Below are 20,310 nucleotides of genomic sequence, written 5' to 3' on the forward strand. Positions count from 1 at the left end.
GCCAGATTTAAAATTTGTATACAATAGGTTGCAAGTTTTTTCTCCTTTAGACATATTAACTTTTCCCTGCTGCAATAATGAAGAGTAGTATAGAAAATGTATTCTTCATACACGAATATATAATAATAACTAAAATGTTTATTTTTCTTCTGAAACAATGGGACATATTTTTTCATTTACAACTAAAGTTGTCACATTTAAATTGATTAATTTCTGTAAACAATATATTTTAACATGTTATATAGCCTATAGTTTTATCAAAATTACTGATCAAAGCAATCAATCAGTCAAAAGCATTTTAAATCGATGCAAAACAACTTTTTGCAACACTCGCCCGATGAACAAAAACGTGTGCAGAATCCCATTCATGCATGCGGCCGCTGAGATCCCGTGCGCTCCGCCCTCTTTCGGTTTGTGCGCATGCGCTTTTCAATTCTCCACAACTCCCTCCGTTTCCGGACGGTAGGATCGAGCGCACAGCTGCCGCCGAATTTAAAGAGACATACACAATTTGTTTAAAAAAATACGATCATTGGAGGGGGGAAAAAAACATACATTGTTTATCGTTCTCTTCGTGGATATCGATGGGGACTCGTTATTGATTCTTCCGCTTGATGGTGTAGTTTTAGTAGGGATTGAGAGGTCTCGACACACTTGCGGGCTTGAGCTGGAAGTCTATACTGGAGTAACTGGGTGGCCGTCCGTAAAGTAGACTGGACTTGTGGGGGGAAGAGAGCAGGGTGGCCCCCAGTACCGAACTGATTTTTGCACGCCAGAACAACCTGCAAATACGGAGCGTCCGTAAATCATCGTGGCTGTTGGTGGCGAAGGAAACGCACCATGGCGAAAATTCAGGCTCACAGCAGCACTGCGAAGCAAATCAACCAGATCCAAGACAAGGCCTATGTGGTTCAGAAGCAAGTCCAGCAACAGCACTTTCAGAAACTAAAGGTAAAGAGCATTGCAGCAAGTGCATGTGTTTCCTTCTCTCTCACAACGCATTGTGTTGTATTAGGAAGTGCTGTGCTGTTCAAATGCATATGGGGCATATCAAAGCATTCACACTTGAGTGTGTGTGCGTGTGTGTGTGTGTGTGTAAATGGATTTGAAAATCTTACGCACTTATTCACACCATTTCAAGCTAGAAAAGTCGATTTATATTAAATTAACGCACCGATTCCTGGTCAAACCCATGCTAGTTTACCAGTCAAACAAGATGGAAGTAAATCTGCTGAATTAAAGTCTAATGTTTTCCCTTTACGCGGTCGTGTTTTCACCGCTGCTCTTTGTTAAAACCAAAACCGGTTAGATTTTTACTGTGGGTCCGCCAAAAAATATCACGCGTTACGCCTGGTTTGTTTAAGATTAAGCCGGTTTATTTTAATATAATTGACGTAGATGAGAAATAGAAAGAAAGGGGGTTTGCTCAGCTAACACCTGCTTTTGTCATAAATGTATCCGTTTTCGTTTTTAACCTGACCGTTGAAAGAAATCAAAAGTGTTTGTTAACCATCGCTTAAGCGATTCTCTGTTAAAAATCAGTTTGAATCGCGTTTTGTTTGTTTTTGTTGTGAAATCGTAGCGGGGTTGTTGTGTGTTGTGACTAGCACTACTGCTAACGCAGCAAAGCTAAAAGAGTCAGTGAGCCTTTATTTTCCTCACTGAAAATTAATCAAAATACAAAGAGAAAATAAACCGGCTGCTTTTCTTTTAGACCGCTTGTTTTTGTGTCACTTTTTTGCATCATATAGGTTGTATGGGACATTGTAACTGTTATTTTTATCTTGAAGGTTTATTAAGGCGTGCTTTTTTTCTCATTGGGTTTTTTGTTCTTCTGAACAGAGAGAGGAAAATCGAATAACTTGCGTTTTCTATGCGTGTAGTGGTTTAAAAATAAAATGTCTCCGTGCTTTTTTCTTTTGTCTTGTATAATTCAGAGAAACTGTAGACAATATATTACTTTAATATTATAAGCAAATGCAAAGTCATTCAATGGGATGGGGCTCCACATTCACTGGAAATGGACTTGATGACCCACATCTGTCCTTTCACGAGCCAAAAAAAGGAGTTTACTAAAAGTACCATATACCGCCACAGTATTTTGCACCTTGGAAAAAAGTACTGTGGTAATGCCATGTTACTTTGATCTATACCATGGTAGTGAAATTCATGCATCTCTGTCTTTATATTCCATGGTACTTCCATGAATACTGTAGTGCTACAGTACTATGATACTTTTTTTTTTTTTGTAAATGCATGTTATTACCTTCCCATACCTTTATTGTACCATGTTAACACACTACATATCAGACCAGTAAGCATTCTGTCACTGTGTTTTATATTGTTTGAAAGCATAATTTTGGTAAACAAGGTTTATTCCTGTTGCAGGTGGAGGATGCCTTATCTTACTTGGACCAAGTCAAAATACGGTTTGGAAATGATCCGGGAATATACAATAAGTTTCTGGATATCATGAAAGAGTTTAAGTCTCAAAGGTATGTGAGTGTCTGTGGACTTTAAATGTGATCCAATACACTAAAAAAATAATTAATGAATGATTGTATTTCTGATATCTCCATCCTCAGCATTGACACACCAGGCGTTATCAACAGAGTTTCTCAGCTCTTCCATGGACATCCTGACCTTGTCCTGGGTTTTAATGCCTTTTTACCTCCTGGCTATCGGATCGAAATTCCCAAGAATGGAATGGCATTTCTTCAGTCCCCGTTTCCCTCACAGGTAGAACTTGTGGTGCATAACAGTTTACTACTTGTTTGCATTGGTGTCTGTGATTTGTTCTTCATTTTCACTGCTTGTTTCAGTTCGTCAACTGTGAAAAGGTCAACACTGAATTCACAACAAATTTTACTTCTGTGACATTTCTGAGTGAAACAAGATATTTGGAGAAAGCCTATTTAGTACAGTTATTAACTTTTCTTAATGCAAGATTGCTAAAACAATGCCTAAATAGCTGTTTGGCCTTTTCAAATAGCCCACACTGACTTGCTGGCAGAAAAGAAAAGAAGAGGTGGAACAAGTAATTACATTTTAATGAGTGATTGCAAAAACAAATATTTGTATTTAATTTTATTAATGCGCACTGATGAATTGTGGAATGTGGAATACAGGAATGTGATTAATAGAGTAAATAGGGTTGATATTGATTTCATGTTGACTTTGGCCCCATTTCAAATGGGCCCCTCACTGGCTTCTTTGAGTTCACACTTTGGTGATGTCATGCCACATAGACTGTCAGGGAGTAGTCCGCTGAATCGGTCGCATTAGCTTTGTGTTTAAGAATAAATGGACAGTTACTTCATGAAAATTTGCAAGAGGTTTATTACAGCTTCCATGTCATTTTGATTGTCATAGTCAACCGTTATAGTTGTAATTACATGATAATAATTCCTTTAATTATTTATGTAGCATTTTTATGGATATTTCCTCAGATTTTTAGCATGATGAATTCAGTTTGCGGATGAATTTATTTCATACCTTTAAACTTTAACCAATTAAGTATAAAATAGTTTGATACCATGTTTTCTCAAATGCAACAGACAGCTTATATGCTGTTTTTTTGTTGTTTTTTTAAGAAATGTATACTTTTATGTAGCAAGGATGCATTAAGTTGATAAACAGTTATGGGGTTACAAAAGATTTCAATTTCTTTATGCTGTTCTTTTGAACATTCTATTCATCAAAGAATCATGAAAAAACGTATCACGGTTTACTCACAAATATCAAGCACCACAACTGTTTTTGACATTAATAATTTAAAAAAAATTCTTGAGCAGCAAATCAGCATATTAGAATGATTTCTGAAGGATCATGTGACACTGAAGACTGGAGTAATGCTGAAAATTCAGCTTTGTAATACAATTTCACAATATTACTGTTTGTACTGTATTTTTTATCAAATAAATGCATCCTTGGTGAGTATTAGAGAGAGACTTTTGAATGCTTGTTCACTTTTACACAGAACTTTTATGTTTTGTGTAAAAGTGATGTAATGAACCTATGTGGGATGTTGTCTTTCTCGGTATATTGAAGCAAGACTTTAGTTAAATGGTTCTTACTCTTTGCCCTCAGGTCTCTCCAGGACCAGGAAGGAGCACGGGCAGCCCTGTGGTTAGCGCCTCTTCGTCAGCATTGGCTGAGGCAGGGTCGGCTCAGAATGAAGCCGTGACCTCTCCTGAGAGCATCGCTTCATCATCTGGACCTCCTGAACAATCAAGCAGGTTGTCACTTCCTCTGCCCAGCCGAGACAGCCAATCACAGCCGGCCACCACGTCAGTGTCCCCTCCCACATCAGAGCCTAGTCCTGTGGAGTTTGACAGCGCCATCAGTTACGTCAATAAGATCAAAAACCGATTTTTGGACAACCCAGAAACCTACCGGTCCTTTTTGGAAATTCTACATACATACCAGGTGAGAGCAAACCACATTTTTGTTCTGTTTTTCTCTAGGTTTGACCGTACCAACAACCTTTTGTATTACCAGCCCAGATTCTTAACCACTAGGCTACCACTGATATCACAGAGTTGGACTTTTGACTATCGACATAAGGTCTGGTCCACTATGTAGCATTTTTTGGCCAATTACTGCTCATTAAAGGTGCTGTAGCACATCTGGGAAAATGATAGCTTAGCCTGATAGCAGTAAAAGCGTACGCCCCACCCTCCCTGCAAATTGCCGTCCAAAGCAGCCACGCCTCCTAAAGCATGAACGCGCACAGCCAAGAAGACTGGAGACAACGTTACTGCAATACCAATATCATGCGTCATTCACCAGTGAGAAAACTTTATAGTACAATTAGTAACACTACAATACCAAACATAAACAAATTCTTAAAAACAGAATTAGATGCAGCAAGTTTTCGGTTGGTTTAGCTAGCAAAACTTGTCAGTGTGTAATAATATTTCTGGCATGACAGGGTTTCCACGATGAGAGGCTGCTTGGCTCCGATGAAGATATATAGATCGTAGATCCTTTGCCAGTGCCACTTGTTGTCCGTTCAGAAGGAAAGTTAGGTTGTTGCTGCTTACCTGCCATTCTCGCTCTGTCTGCACTGCGTACGTGAGAGCGCTGATGACTTGTGTCTGCGTGAACAGCCAGTGGTATGCAAACACACATTGACTGACAGGGAACACATGCTATAGGACCGTTCGGACCGAACGCAACGATTGAACGAACATTTTATGGTCCTACGCCTTCCACAGACAACATATATTTATAAAAATACATATAGACCGCTTAACAGAGTGATTGCTATCAGGATATGAGGAGAATTTTAACCAACATAACAAAAAACAATTCTGCAGAGAATCACCTACGGCACGTTTAAGACTGGAAATTGTTTGAACAACATGAAAAGCCATAACCTAACCTATTTCTTTTTTTCATTATGTGCATTTAGGTCCGCAAACAATGTCTGTATACTTTGGGATCTGAATTTCTGTCAGTCTAAAAGTATGAAATCCTCATAATTTCAGACATTTAATCAGAAAACAAAGCATATGTAGGAATATTCAGTTCTTCTTGTGGGTATCTTCAGTTTCAGCAAGCCAATCAGATTGGAGCTTGTGATTTTTGGCAAGTGTCTGCCGTTTTTCATTCAGTATGCATCAGACGGTCGATGAACAGACCGTGTGGGTGTGATGCCTTGTGGCTGAGACTAGGCTACCACCTACTAGCACTAAAGGAAATGGGCTTTTGGACTGTTTTCCTATCCATCCCGTAAACTTATCGATGTTCATTGATTTTGGGCATCCTGTGTCCATCTGCAGAAGGAGCAGCTGGAGGTGAAGGAGAGCAGAGGCCGTAGCACTGGAGGAATGACCGAAGATGAGGTTTTCTCTAAAGTGGCAAGCCTTTTCAAAGGTCAAGAGGATCTACTTGCGGAGTTTGGCCAGTTTTTGCCTGATGCAAAGAGATCTCTGGTTAGAAAATTACCCTTTGTGTACTTTTAAAAATTTGCCTTTTGTCTTTCACTTTCACTTTGTGTACACCACCATTTAAAAGTTTGGGATCATTAAGACTTTTTTTTAAAAGAAATGAATACTTTTATTATTTGTATTTAATTGATAGTTAAAACATTTATAATGTTACGACGCATTTTTATTTCAAATAAATGCTTTTCTTTTGAACTTTGTATCACAGTTTACTTTCCACAAAAATATAATAAGCAGCACAATTGTTTTCAACATTGATGATAATCATAAGAAATGTGTTTTGACACCAAATCAGCATATTAGAATGATTTCTGATGGATCATGTGACACTGAAGAGTAACAATGCTGAAAATTCAGCTTTGCCATCAAAGCAATAAATTACATTTTAAAATATATTTAAATGGAAAACAACCATTTTAAATTGTAATAATATTTCACATATTAAGTCGCCCGTAAGTTAACGGAAGTGAATCTAACTTTAGCTGGACAATAACTTTATTCTTGAGCTGCTGTAAAGCCGAAACAATCTCTGTTACATTAATTTCCTATTATCACTATAAAGCTGATTTGAAACAAACTATATTGTTAAAATCGCTATATAAATGAAGGTGACTTGACTTGACTTCACAGTACTACTGTTTTTTTAATCAAATAAATGCAGCATTGGTGAGCAAAAGAGTCTTCCTTCAAAAACATTTTTCAAAAAAACCTACCGACCCCAAACTTTTTATGGGTGATAAAGTGATTTTTATATGGACTATGTCTCTGATTCCAGTTCACTGGAGGTTCTTTGACTGGCAAAGACCATTTGAAGAGAGCAGAGGAAGAGGAAATGAATAAACAAAGCAAGAAGAGACCTAGACCCATGCTGATGCCCCACATGACCCCGCTTCTGAAGGTCAGAGTTCACTCGTGCCAGTGCAAGGATCCTATATACCTCTGCATCTGAAAGACTTGTAAAGTTTAAATATCTCCCAATATATGTGGGTTACTTATGCTTTAACAATTTATCTTTTCACCCATGTAGAAAAAAATGAAATATTCATGTTCCAAGGACCCGTCTTTTGCTGCTGTAGGAAAACATGGAGTCCTGCGGGAATTCACGTTCTTTGACAAGGTGCGTTTCATAGACACAGTTGTTCTAAGCGGTAGCAAGTCAGCCATTGCCTTAGGATTTTTTGCATAGTTTCAACCATTGAACAATTTAATTTATTTATCTTTTTAGGTTCGTCGCCTGCTCAAGAGTCAGGAGGTGTATGAGAATTTCTTACGCTGCATAGCCCTGTTCAATCAGGAAGTAGTTTCAGGGGCCGAACTCCTGCAGCTTGTGACTCCATTCTTGGGGTAAGACAGATTTAAATGAGGGCATGTTTATTAAATCCTATTTGCAGCCCTGATATGACATTCATGAGTCTTATTCCACTGGTGTCTCATTCTGTAGGAAGTTTCCAGAACTGTATACCCAATTTAAGTCATTTTTGGGTGATAAAGAGCTGTCTCATGCCCTCTCGGGCCTCTCCGACCGCTATATGGAGGCTGGAGGCAGAGAAGTGGATTACGCCTCCTGTAAACGCCTGGGTTCCAGCTACAGAGCCCTGCCCAAGACCTACCAGCAGCCCAAATGCACTGGCCGAACTGCTATATGCAAAGAGGTACTGCACTTTCACTGGATATAGATATAGTAATATCTACTATAATAATGAACACAATGGCCAATCACAGATGTTTATGATTCCACTCAACAGCACTCAAAGTGTCACATTTTTTAAATTTCAGTACCGACTTGGTACTGAAGTCGGTACTTTTGACAACCCTAGTTGTAATGTAGTTCTTATATGTGTGTGTGTGTGTGTTTATTTAATATTGACTGTAATGTAATAAAATAAAATAAAAACTTGTTTAATACGCATTTCACCTCATACGTACGCTAATAATACAAGATAAATGCAAATCTGCCATGACAAAATCATCATCCACGCAGCCGTCAGTTTTCCTGATCCACGGATGTTGGTACAAATCTGCAGAAATCCAAATCTCCATGAATCATTTGGAAACCGGGGTGTTTCAGCCCCCACACTGCACTTTTTTCAGATCAATTTGAATGGAAGCACTTATCTCAAATAGCTCTTTTTCCAGGGTGCCTGGAGGTGTCGTCACTGAACGCTTGTTTGTAAACAGTAATTTTATAATAAGCTAGATATTCATGCCAAATCTGAAGTGGCTGGTGTTCCAGACATCTTTAAAGCAGCAATCAGATACTGCTACATCTATGGAGGCTTCAGTCATGGGGTCAGAATCCTGATGGTAGTACAAGCGGTTCAAGCTCATTGTTTTATTTTAGGTGCTGAATGATACCTGGGTCTCATTCCCTTCCTGGTCTGAAGACTCTACTTTTGTGAGTTCCAAGAAAACACCATATGAAGAGCAACTTCATCGCTGTGAGGATGAGAGATTTGAGGTAAGATTATCTTTTTTAAAAATATCAAATATAGGTTTAGGGTTTAAGTTGAAATGTATCTTGATTTTTTTTTTTTATTCTTTTTTTTTTAAACCTTGTAGCTGGATGTTGTGCTTGAGACTAATTTGGCAACGATAAGAGTTTTGGAAAGCGTGCAGAAGAAGCTATCACGCCTTTCGCCAGAGGATCAAGAGCGTTTCCGATTGGACGACTGCCTGGGTGGAACTTCTGAGGTCATACAGCGCCGTGCAGTCTATCGTATATATGGCGACAAGGCTCCAGAGATCATAGAGGGGTTGAAGAGGAGTCCAGCCACTGCAGTTCCTGTTGTTCTTAAAAGGTTAACAAACAAATCTTATTTTTCTTTTTCTCTTTCCTTTGTAATTCTCTCTTGTTTCTCCCCTGCATCTCTCTCACACTGCCTCTAAAAAAACCCTTAAAGGGATAGTTCACCCAAAAATGAAAATTGTCATTGATTACTCACCTTTATGTCGTTCCAAACCCATAAGACTATCGTTCATTTTTGGAACACAAACAATATTTTTAATGAAATCTGAGATTTCTGTACCTCCATTGAAAGTCTTTTCACCCAAAACTATGAAGTTTTAAAGACTATTTAAAACATTGGTTTATAATAGATTGCAAAAGAAATCTATATGTATTGAGCAGTTTAATAAGTCTTCTGAAGAGAGACAATCGCTTTATAAGATGAACAGATTTAATGCTTGCTTGCGTGAGCCACGAGATCCAATGAGATTCATCCTTTGAGTGTTATGGCAGCATGTCTGTGGTTCTGCGAGAACCAATGAGGTTTGTTGTTGCATGTCAAGCATGTACGCCTGAATGTGTCTATTTAGAAGACTAGGATCAAACCACACCATTCATAAGGATTTATTTTACAATCTCTTTATGAACATTTTGAACCATCAAGAGTTTTGGGTGAATAGACTTCAGACTCAGAATCAGACTTCATTAAAAATATATTTTTGTGTTCCGAAGATGAACTAAAGTCTTTTGGAATGACATGAGGGTGTGTAACTGATTTTCATTTTTGGGTGAACAAACCCTTTAATAACTACTAAAGTTTCACCTCTACAGTTTCATTTGACAGCTAAATTAAAGGGATAGATCATCTAAAATGAAAACCGTAGATGACGATTGTAATTTTTAGGTGCACTGCCCCTACTATTTTGCAGTCATTTGTGTTCATAAATTTTTAATAATTCCTCCATCTAGCAGGAAAAAAAGCATTTTTGATGAAAAAGTTGATGATTTTCTTGCCGTAGGTTGAAAGCTAAAGAGGAGGAGTGGAGGGAGGCCCAGCAGGGTTTCAACAAAATCTGGAGAGAGCAATACGAGAAGGCGTATCTGAAATCACTGGACCACCAGGGTGTCAACTTCAAACAGAACGACATGAAGGCCCTCCGATCCAAGAGTCTTCTCAATGAAATAGAGAGCATCTATGATGAGGTGAGTTTTGCGGCTCTTCTTTTTCTGCAGCTATTTCCCATGACTATAATCCGTTCCTGAAAGAAACCTTTTTGAGTCTCGCACGCTACATTATTTTGACTGCAGTAGTGGTAATGTAGGTCTATATCTTTTCAGAGACTAAAGTCACAATGGAAGTTAATAAAGAACTAAACTTGTGGGTGACTGACAATTTGAAAGTCAAATGCATAAATGCGTCTATAACAAAGTTTGTTGTCCTGTCATTATTCTGTAAAATACTGTTTGTTTGTTTTTTCACCTTTTTCTTTTCATCCTTACCACGCAATGTAAAAAAGGCAGCAGACATTTCACTTCTTATCCCTATTAGCATCCCTCATTTTGAGAATGTTTCTTAGGTAGGGAAACACAATAGACTGGATACCTAATTTTCTTTATTAGCTTATTTGGCAAAAAATCATTTTAATTTATTTGTCAATGTTTTTACATGACAAAAAAGCAGCAGAGCCACATACCAATATTATTTAACACATTAAATATTATTTTCAATACTTTAATTCTGCATTCCTGTTTAATAAGAACAGAGTACAGCATCTGAAATCTCATATTAGGTCACTTGCTGCAAAAGTCGTGTGTGTGTCATGCAGATAACAACTTGTTACTAGCCCTTTTGTTCCCTTCCACAGCGGCAGGAGCAGAGCACAGAAGAGGGCGGCGTTGGCCAGCAAGGTCGTGACGGCTCGGGCACAGGTTTGACCAGCGAGCCCCACATGATCTTCACTCATGAAGACAAACAGATCCTGGAGGACGCCGCCTCCCTCATCATCTACCACGTCAAGCGGCAGCCCACCATCCACAAGGATGACAAGGACCACATCAAGCGCATCATCCAGCACTTCGTTCCTGACCTCTTTTTTGCCCGTCGTGGAGAGCTTAGCGAGACTGAGGAGTTTACGGACGAGGAGGCAGAGGGTGAGGATGGCGCCGCCGCAGGAGGCGGAGTCTCAGCGTCAGGCGGCCAACAACAGTTGAACGGCGATTCCAGACGAAGACGATGCACTTCCCCTCAGAGCATGGACACCTCTATGGCCTCCCACAGCATGAATCCAGAAGGAGAGGTGGTGGATCTGCGAGACCCAGAAGCTGAGCACCAGAAGGAGCTGGATGGAGTCTACAACCTGTTCTTCGTCAATAATAACTGGTACTTCTTCCTGAGGCTGCACCAGACCCTCTGCTCACGGCTGCTGAAGGTTTACAGGCAAGCCGAGAGACAGTTACTGGAACACAGGGCGGAGCAGAATCGGGAACGGCTGCTCATGGGAGAGGGGCGCAGAGAAAAGGCTAATGACCTGGCCATGGAGCTGCGTCTAAAACAGCCAAGTGAGTAGATTTCCTGAATGATGCACATTAGGGCTGCACAATATATCAAAATATCGCAAATGTACATGTGAGAGGTTCAACCAGGCGCTCAGGTAGAGTCAGAGGAGTTTAAGATAGGTGCTCTTGGGGTAGGGAAAAAAATCCAAAGGAAAACAAAAGCAGGTCCCAGGCAAAATAACAGGAGAAGGATCAGGTTAAAAAGCCTTTAATGAATGTGGCTTAAGTCATTTTAGAAATATATATATGCACCAACATGTATCGACCAACAAAATGGTCTTCATCAGGGTAGTCACACAGAAAAAGAGAATGGCAGCAAATATAAGCAAGTAAAGTCACACCCATAAACCAAAACATCAACTAACCTAATAAGGTCCAAATTAGTCAATTAATCCAATGAAACAATCAGGTCTACAGGATAGGGAAAATCAACAAAAGCAAACCAACAGGTGACCAACAAAGAAATAATGAAAAAAAATTGAAATGAAAAAAATGAAAAAAGAGCCCAAATATCTCCCAATAACATCCCTCAACGTAGGTTATCTGGAGGAAAAAGAAATACATAAAAATAAGTATCAAGTATGAACATAAGTAAAAAATAAATACGAGACAAAACCAATGTACAGACATAGGTAACGTCACAAAAAACATTTAAATTCTATGTCATCGTTCAAACCTGGATATCGAAGCGCATCCAGTTGATGGATCCAAAATGACTCGCGCTGGTTGAGTCTACGAATCCTATCACCACCTCTATCAAAAGGTCTCACATGTTCCAGGACCTCTATTTTTAGTAAAGAATCATTCTTGTTGTGCATATGTAGGAAGTGTTGGGCCATCTGATAGTCAGGGCTACTAATACGAATGGCATATGTTCCGCCAACCGATCACGTAGACGTCTTTTAGTGCGACCTACATAAAACACATTCTTACACGGGCACGATAACCGGTAAATAACAAATGTAGTGTTACAATTTATAAAATCTTTTATTTTGAATGTTCTGTTAGATTTAAAATCCACAAAAGTTTTTGAGGGGATGATATTACTACAGTGAGGGCAGTTCATACAACGATATAACCCAATAGGTCTCTTAAGCCAACTTTCATTCTTCTCAGGGGGGAGATAACTATGCACCAACTTATCTCGAAGAGTCGGAGCCTTTCTGTAAGAAAATATAGGCGGTTGTGGAAAGACCTTTTGGAGGACAGGATCAGAATTCATAATGGCCCAATTATCCTGAATTATCCGTTTTATCTGTCTAGCCTCCCTACTATACTGTGTGACAAAAAACGGGCGGGATTGAGCATCTGTCTTACGAACCTTCTTAATCAAGGTATCAGACCGGTTCAGGGATAGAGCTCTGGAACGTGCATGCGCGACGATATCTGGTTTGTACGCTCTTTTAATAAAACGTTCTGACATACTATCTGCCTGTTTTTCAAAATCCACATCATCATCACATATGCGGCGTAACTTCTGAAATTGGCCGAAAGGTACATTATCAATGAGATAAGGAGGATGAAAAGAATCAGCCCTAAGGATGGTATTTCTAGAGGTCTTTTTTCTAAAAATTGTAGTATGCAACTTCCCTTCTGGGTCAATAGAGATAGTTAGGTCTAAAAAATCAATACTGGTTTTGGAGTATTCTAGAGACAATTTAATATTACTATTTATAGAATTAAGGTATTGGTGAAACTCGAGAACCTGAGTGTCAGTACCCTTAAAGATAAACAATAAATCATCTATGTAGTGACCATACCATGTTATACAATGATGAAAAGAATTACTCGGGTTAAGAACATGTAACTTCTCCCATAAACCCAAATACAGGCAGGCATAATTGGGTGAAAAACAACAGCCCATTGGAACGCCAATCTTCTGTTTGTACAGTTTGTCAATAAACACAAAAATATTGTTGTGAATAATAAACTCAGTGAGTTGTACAATGAAATGAGAAGGAGGTCTAATATTATCTCTATCAGAAATAAAGTGTTTCAAGGCGTGTAACCCTTCCTCGTGGTCAATGTTGGTATATAAAGACTCTACATCCATGCTAATTAAGTATTGGGACCCAACATTGCCTAAATTAGACAAGCTGTTTAAGACATCCACAGTATCCTCAATGAAAGACGGAAGAGTCCTCACAAAAGGCTTAATAAATAAATCAACAAACTTGGACGCAGGTTCAGTAAGTGTACCATTGCCCGAGATAATGGGTCGCCACGTGCAATCAATCCTATAGCAGAGCAAAGCAAATGTACATATCGCGATATGCGTATCACAATGGCTTGCGATAATTGAATGATTTTAATACTTCAAAAAGTTAGGTAAATGTCAATTTTAGGTTGACAGATAGCAGAGAATAAGACACATGACCGTTACATACGTGTGATATGCATAATGTTTAAAGGAGTTAAGCTGCGGAAAAGAATTCAAAGCATACTCCCACGCACCTTTCAGACAACGCCTTTCAGAATTCAGTTATCTTCCGCAGCTTTTATGGCCAAATACACACAAAATTATGTCAAAATGCCCGTCTTGGTGAGTGTTCACTTAAACGGTTGTAGTGTCTTAAGTGAACGTAAACGGTTGAGAAAGAAAACGCGTGTAACAGTATGTTGGATCCGTGCATTAGCTCTTAAAGTGACAGCAGCCTAATGTACCTGCTGCCATCTGTGTTATTAATTTTAATCTAACAACAAAAAACAAAGAGAAAATCGCTCACTGCAGGATAACTTTTATAGCTTAAATAAGAATCAGTGTTTATTTAATTCATACAGTGAAGACAAAAGTTTTATTTTTACATTTGATTATTCAGTATCTGTTTTGTACATGTTAAATATTGCATTATTTAACGAGTTATGCATATCACTTTTCTTCAATATTGTGCAGCCCTAATGCACTTCCATTGCACTTGCATTGTGGCAGCAAGTTTTGTATGGAAAGCAAGTAACACTCACATTCACTTTGCGATAGTTAAGTCTAGTTTTAGAACCAAATTAACATTCTTGCTCAATGTTTACACGTAATGTCTGTTAAATTAGGTGAGGTGGAGTTAGAGGAATATTACCCAGCATTCTTAGACATGGTACGCAGTCTACTGGATGGAAACCTGGAGTCCACGCAGTACGAGGACACCCTGAGAGAGATGTTCACCATCCACGCTTACATCGGCTTCACCGTTGACAAGCTCATTCAGAACATCGTAAGACAGGTGAGTCAGAGAGTTGGATTGCACAAAGCTAAGTTTTTAGGGGTAATTTGTATACTTTCAAAGAGGCCATAATCTGTGCATTTGTGTTTTTCCCCTTGAAGTTCAAATATAACGTTAGTCAAGGTTTATTGCACCAAAGTAAATTACTCTTGTAATTTACAACTCTTTTTCCTAATGGCTGGTTTTGCTTTTTATAAATGATGTTGGTTCTTGGTTCTGGTTCATATTAAGTACAAAAAAAAGAGGGTAACACTTTACAATAATGTTACATTGTTAACATTAGTTAACTACATTAGTATTAACTAATGTTAACAAATGAGACCTTATTATGAAATGTTACCAAAAAGAGTAATACACATATATATTGGAAGCTGAAAGCTGAAATTAAGAAAAGTGTCATAAATGAATATGCAAGGAAAGAAAAATTTGTATGACTTGTAAGTGACATGCTGTCCATTTTTGTGAAGTTCTAGGTGCAGATTTTTTTATTATTTTTTTTGTGGGAGGTCATATGGTCATTTCAATTAATTTTTTAACCCTATTATAGAATCATAAGAGTGACGGTCTGAGTCTCTGTTTTCCCGCAAATACACCAAAGAGCCTTTACTGTGATCGGGGTGTTAACGTGCTCTTCTCTCTGATTGGCAGCTTCAACACCTGGTCAGTGATGAGGTGTGTCTGCAAGTCACTGAGCTGTACCTGTCCGAGAGGAAGAGGGGGGCCGCCGGTGGGAATCTCTCGTCCCAGTGTGTCCGTGCCGCTTGGGAGGCCAGTTACCAATGGAAGGCAGAGAGAGTCATGGCCGAAGAGAACTGCTTCAAGGTGCTTGACCTAATGCTGTGCCTATATATGACCAACATTTATATGGATATCTAATTTAAAATGTGATATTCACCTCCTCAGTTGCATTAATCTTATGAATTGTCATGCATGTTTTGTAATTACTTTTATATGTAATTTCTTGACTCTTTCTCTTGTCAGGTCATGTTCATTCAAAACAAAGGTCAGGTAACCTTAACGATTGAGCTGCTGGACACGGAGGAGGCTCAGGGTGATGACCCGCTGGATGTTCAGGTACCTACCTGATTTTTACAACAGAAAATAGTTTGTGGTTGTTGTTTTTTCTTAGAAGCTTTAAATGTAATGGGGTAATCTGGTTTGGTGGGGCTGGAGTGTAGTGTTGTTTTCCAGTGCATTATTATTAACTGATTTTTATGGTGTTGTTTCAGAGCCTGTCTAATTACATGGAGCAGTATATAGGGACAGAGTCTGTGTGCTCTCAGGCAGAAGGCTACTACTTCAAGCCTGTGTTTCTACCCAGGTAAAAACCTGCTCTCTTTATGCCTATTCTTTCCCTTTTGTAGCCAGATGGTTAATAGTCAATTTCTTATTTTAAAGGTGCAATGATTTTATTTTATTTGGAGGGGTGGCCCAGATCATGGTGTAGACAAGCCCAATACCACTTGGTTTCTTTAATAAATTCCCTCATATTATCAGACACTGTTTCTGTAATAAATTAATCAAGGTCTCAGTATGAAGTCCTAGACTATGAAAGCTTGTTTCCGCCGCGGAATAGAACAATTTAAAAACGTAATTCCGACTTTTTATCTCACGATTCAGACTTTTTTTTTTTTTCATCTCGCAATTCTGACTTTTTTTCTCCGAATTGCTAGCCTGGATGCCAGCCGAACTTAGCCCCGCCCACAACATTTTTAGGTCGGGAAGTTCTGTCTGGACTCGATCCGTTGAGGAGCTATTATGCCCGAACAAAAATTGTTCGGACCAATCAAATTGTCAGGGCGGGCTTTATACGATGATGGACAGATGAGCAACGGTAACGTAATCATCCACGTCATCAACGAGCGCTTGGGTTGAATTCGTTTACAACAAAGATGACTGCCGCTGGAGAATTGAGATTTCACGAGTTCACACTTACAAATAAGTCAGATAGAATAAATGCATATTTGACGTGCTGTCCGAGGAGAGGCTCCGGGCTCGGTATTCGGCCTGAGGCCAAAGTACTCCCCCCGTATTCCAGGCTGTGGAAGAACAAGCCAAGAGTGAGTGGAGGGATGCTGAAAAGGAATGTTAGGTGAGTTGACAGAGTGAATATGCTTCCTCTCATGCTGATAGTGTAGACGGTTATTGTTTGATGACAAGTTGATTGGATTGATTATTTAAACGTGCGCCTCCCGAACTTTGTTAATAAAACATCGTGTAGATTCCGCCATCGCGCCTGTTATAGAAGATATCGACCGCGATCAAGGCATTTTTCGATCGGAAACATGAATGAAAACATACGTCACATACTCCGTTGCTCTGATTGGCTGTAGGTCTATCCAATTGAGTGCAGATGCATTTTCCTTCCTGGTTCGGTTGAAACACGCCCCATAATCACAGCCCAATGGAGCAGTATCAGACTCACATTCTGACTAGTATGATGACGTCAGGCTACCGAATTGCAAGTTTCATATCTCACAATTCTGACTTTATATCTTGCAGTTGCGTGTTATAAAGTCAGAATTGCCAGATATAAACTCGAAATTGTGAGAGAAAAAAAGTCAGAATTGAGTTGCAATTAACTTTTTTAATTTGTGGTGGAAACAAGCTTTCATTACTAGACCAGTTACATAACTCTAACAAACCAAAAATTGGCTCGTGTAAATTTAATTTGGTCTGGCCAGTTGAAAGTAGATTGACGTTTGTTTGGCTCCTCTGTGCGTCTCCGCTTTAGGAATCTGAGGCATTTCCGTGGCTGGCAGCTCAAGCAGGTGGAAGCCATGCGCTGCCGGAGAGAGTGGCATCGGAAGATGGGTGTGGAGACAGCCGGGAACCTCGACTGCCGTTTCAAACTCAACACGCACAAGATGGTGTTTGTGATGAACTCCGAAGACTACATGTACCGCCGAGGAGCCCTGGTGAAGGCCCGGAGAGTATGTTGATCAAATAAAATTGCTAATACAATACAAAAACAAATCCTGACCTTTTCTATAGTCAATATACATTTTTCATTCTAGTCTTTTAGCACCTAAAAATATGAACTGTTACTGACTCCAAACTTTCGAACTGTAGTGTATTTATTGTTTATTGTGTCCCGTCTCTCTAGTCCCAGCACAGAGTAGCACGGGCTCAACACGAGCGCTTTGAACAGTGGCACCGGGGCTGGTTGAGCGATAACGTGTCCCCCGCCGCCGAGCGCAGCGTGCAGGACTGGCTCATGGGAGAAGAAGATGAGGACATGATCCCCTGCAAGACCACCTGCGTGTCCGTGCAGGTCAAAGGCTTACATGTCAACAGGTACCAGGTGCACTACAACAGCAAGGCCCCCGCCTCACCGTAACAACCTCAAGCCTCGGGATGGATTTTTGTGATCTCGTTCTCTCTGTCTCTTTCTCGCTCACTCATTCTCACGGCCGAGATTAAACGCGCTCGGCCGAATCACGCCGAACAGACGGGAGTGGTTTAAGGAGGACAGACAGCTGCTCAAAGGAGGGAATGCCTCATTGAAAAGCATCACATCTCAACACTAGTCCATCATGATCAATGCCGTTACCAGACGTTTCAGAAATGTGAATGTCAAAAACTTTTCTTTTCCTTTTTTTAAGAAAGTCCATTGTAGTTTTTAGCTCCTGAAACCAGAGTTTTGTTTTGTTTATACTGAAGTATTGAGAGACTAGGTTTAAAGTATGTCTACAACATCTGTATGTCTTTTTTTGTACAGTACAGTCGACTCAAGAGCTTGAGCAATTGCATATATACAGCAGAAAGATTATTCTGTGTGCATTTTCTTGGCTATGAATGATGACCTGGAAGAATTATGTTTCTCTGGCGCGCACTGGCATCTTATCCGTAACGTCCTCGTTTTAGTTCTCTGTTTTGTGTTCTTTGTTATCATCGTCTCTTATAACTGAACAGAGAATTGCCAGTGTTGCCCGTCAATCGCTGCTCATGATTTATAGTCGATTTTGTTACACATCCAGATCATGTATCATATCAATCTCGCCAAATCCTTGCTTTTGTTTGGTGTAATTTTTACATATTAAAACAGAAAAATGACAAAATATCAGTGTTTTGAAAAAAAAAAAAGAATGTATAACATTTATCCTGTATCAGTTATCACGAAATAAACAACCTAGTTGTGCAGTTCTTAAAGAACGGGTTATGATTCTTGCTGGATTCTTGCCTTTGCATCAGTAAACTGTACATTTGGTATAGAATGTCACATTATCCAATGTTATGTTTTTTTTTTTTTTGGGTGTTACTTTTTAATAGTAATCTATCTATAGATTCTATGGTGGTAAAACCAGTTTTTTATGTACATATAAGTTGTGTTTTGACAGGGAGAAGGTTTGTGAAATATCAACCAAAGTTGAACAAAGTGTCTGGGTCATATTTCACTTCACCATACCTAGAGATTGGCTTGGTTTTATTTCAGTTAGCCTAATAGCTGGTTTGATTTGCACTGAGAGATGATCTTATGGAAAGTACTCCATGCCAATCTCTAGGTATGGTGAAGGCTATGTGATGATGTGGGGCTATTTTAATTCCAAAGGCCAAGGGAACTTTATCAGGATGCATAGTATCCTGGATCCATGAAGTAACTGGCCTTTAAAAATAAAAATCTGCCTGCCTCTATGGGAATTTAACATAGGGGTGTCCAGACTTATGCACCCTGTATTTTAAGGAAGAACATTTATTTATTTAGGATACATTATTCATTCACAAAGAAAATTGGTGTCCTTAAAGGTTGGATTTTTCCTAATTTTTTTAATTAAGGCATTAAGTTCAATTTCCAAAAGATGAATTTTTATTCCTCTTTTTAGTCAACTTTAGCATGAGTGTCTAAACTTATGCATAGCACTGTAAGTTGTGTTTTGACAGGGAGAAGATTTGTGAAATATCAACCAAAGTTGAACAAAGTGTCTGGGTCATATTTCACTTCATTGTGACATTATTTTCCTGATATTAATTAACGACATGGACTTACTATATAATTAGGGTTAGGGTTTAGTTGCTTGAAATTATGCATAATTTACTGTGATTACTATAGTAAGTACATGTAAGATATGTAACAAAGACATTGTAAAATAAAGTGTTACCATCATTTTAATATGTATATGATTAAAATAATTTAGATTCTTTTTAAAAATAAAAAAACAATATAAATAAAATATGGTACAACAAATACTAGCATGATGCATACATTTAATGATGCAGGAATTATTATTATTTATTTTTTAAGGAATTGTGGGTGAAAATGCTTAACTTGAATAACTTGGTTCTCAGCAAGCTTTATTTTATTTTGTTTTTTTGTTGATTTTGGGGTCAAATATCTTGACTGGGTTAATTTTTTGTTCACCCAAAAAAAAAAAAAAAAAAATATATATATATATATATATATATATTATTATTATTATTATTATTATTTTTTTTTTAATTATTATTATTATTATATAATTTAATAATAATAATAATAATAAGTTTCTGATTTAGGGTTTGTAGAGCTCAAAAGTTGAAAGATAGCAGCTTTCATTTAGGGCTTAATCAAGTTCAGAACCCTTTCACTTTTCAAGAGTGAACATTATTTTTGTATTCTCTCTCTTTTTTTGTTCCTCTTTTTCTCCGATAACGAATTTTAAGAGTGAGTTACTTGGCATCATAGGGCCAAATGAGTGCTTCTTCTTTCAGAGCTTATAAATAGACCAGATGAACTGTAGATTTACTTAGAAAAGGGATTTGGCTCTTTGTTAGTTACAAGATCTAAAGTGAGTTTAACTTGACTTGACCCAAAGCAAGTGTCATTTATGTATGAGAAAGTACTTTTATATACCATGTTTTTTGTTGTGATGATTTCTATTCTGTT

At 38.5% G+C, this 20,310-nt stretch overlaps 1 protein-coding gene across 1 annotated transcript; it reads left to right on the forward strand.

The window, feature by feature from the left end:
• Window positions 1-451: 451 nt before the first annotated feature.
• sin3b (SIN3 transcription regulator family member B) lies at window positions 452-18,048 on the forward strand. Its single transcript, XM_084138583.1, has 19 exons — window positions 452-951; window positions 2,389-2,495; window positions 2,586-2,739; window positions 4,090-4,428; window positions 5,787-5,939; window positions 6,727-6,849; window positions 6,979-7,068; window positions 7,177-7,295; window positions 7,393-7,603; window positions 8,293-8,409; window positions 8,511-8,749; window positions 9,696-9,879; window positions 10,542-11,235; window positions 14,278-14,447; window positions 15,096-15,269; window positions 15,429-15,521; window positions 15,677-15,768; window positions 17,182-17,380; window positions 17,554-18,048. The coding sequence occupies exons 1-19, from the start codon at window positions 841-843 to the stop codon at window positions 17,785-17,787; spliced, it is 3,603 nt and encodes a 1,200-aa protein (XP_083994709.1). The 5' UTR covers window positions 452-840; the 3' UTR covers window positions 17,788-18,048.
• Window positions 18,049-20,310: the final 2,262 nt, after the last annotated feature.

The sequence above is a fragment of the Abramis brama genome (assembly GCF_963993115.1).
Source record: "Abramis brama genome assembly, chromosome: 16".
NCBI lineage: Eukaryota > Metazoa > Chordata > Actinopteri > Cypriniformes > Leuciscidae > Abramis > Abramis brama.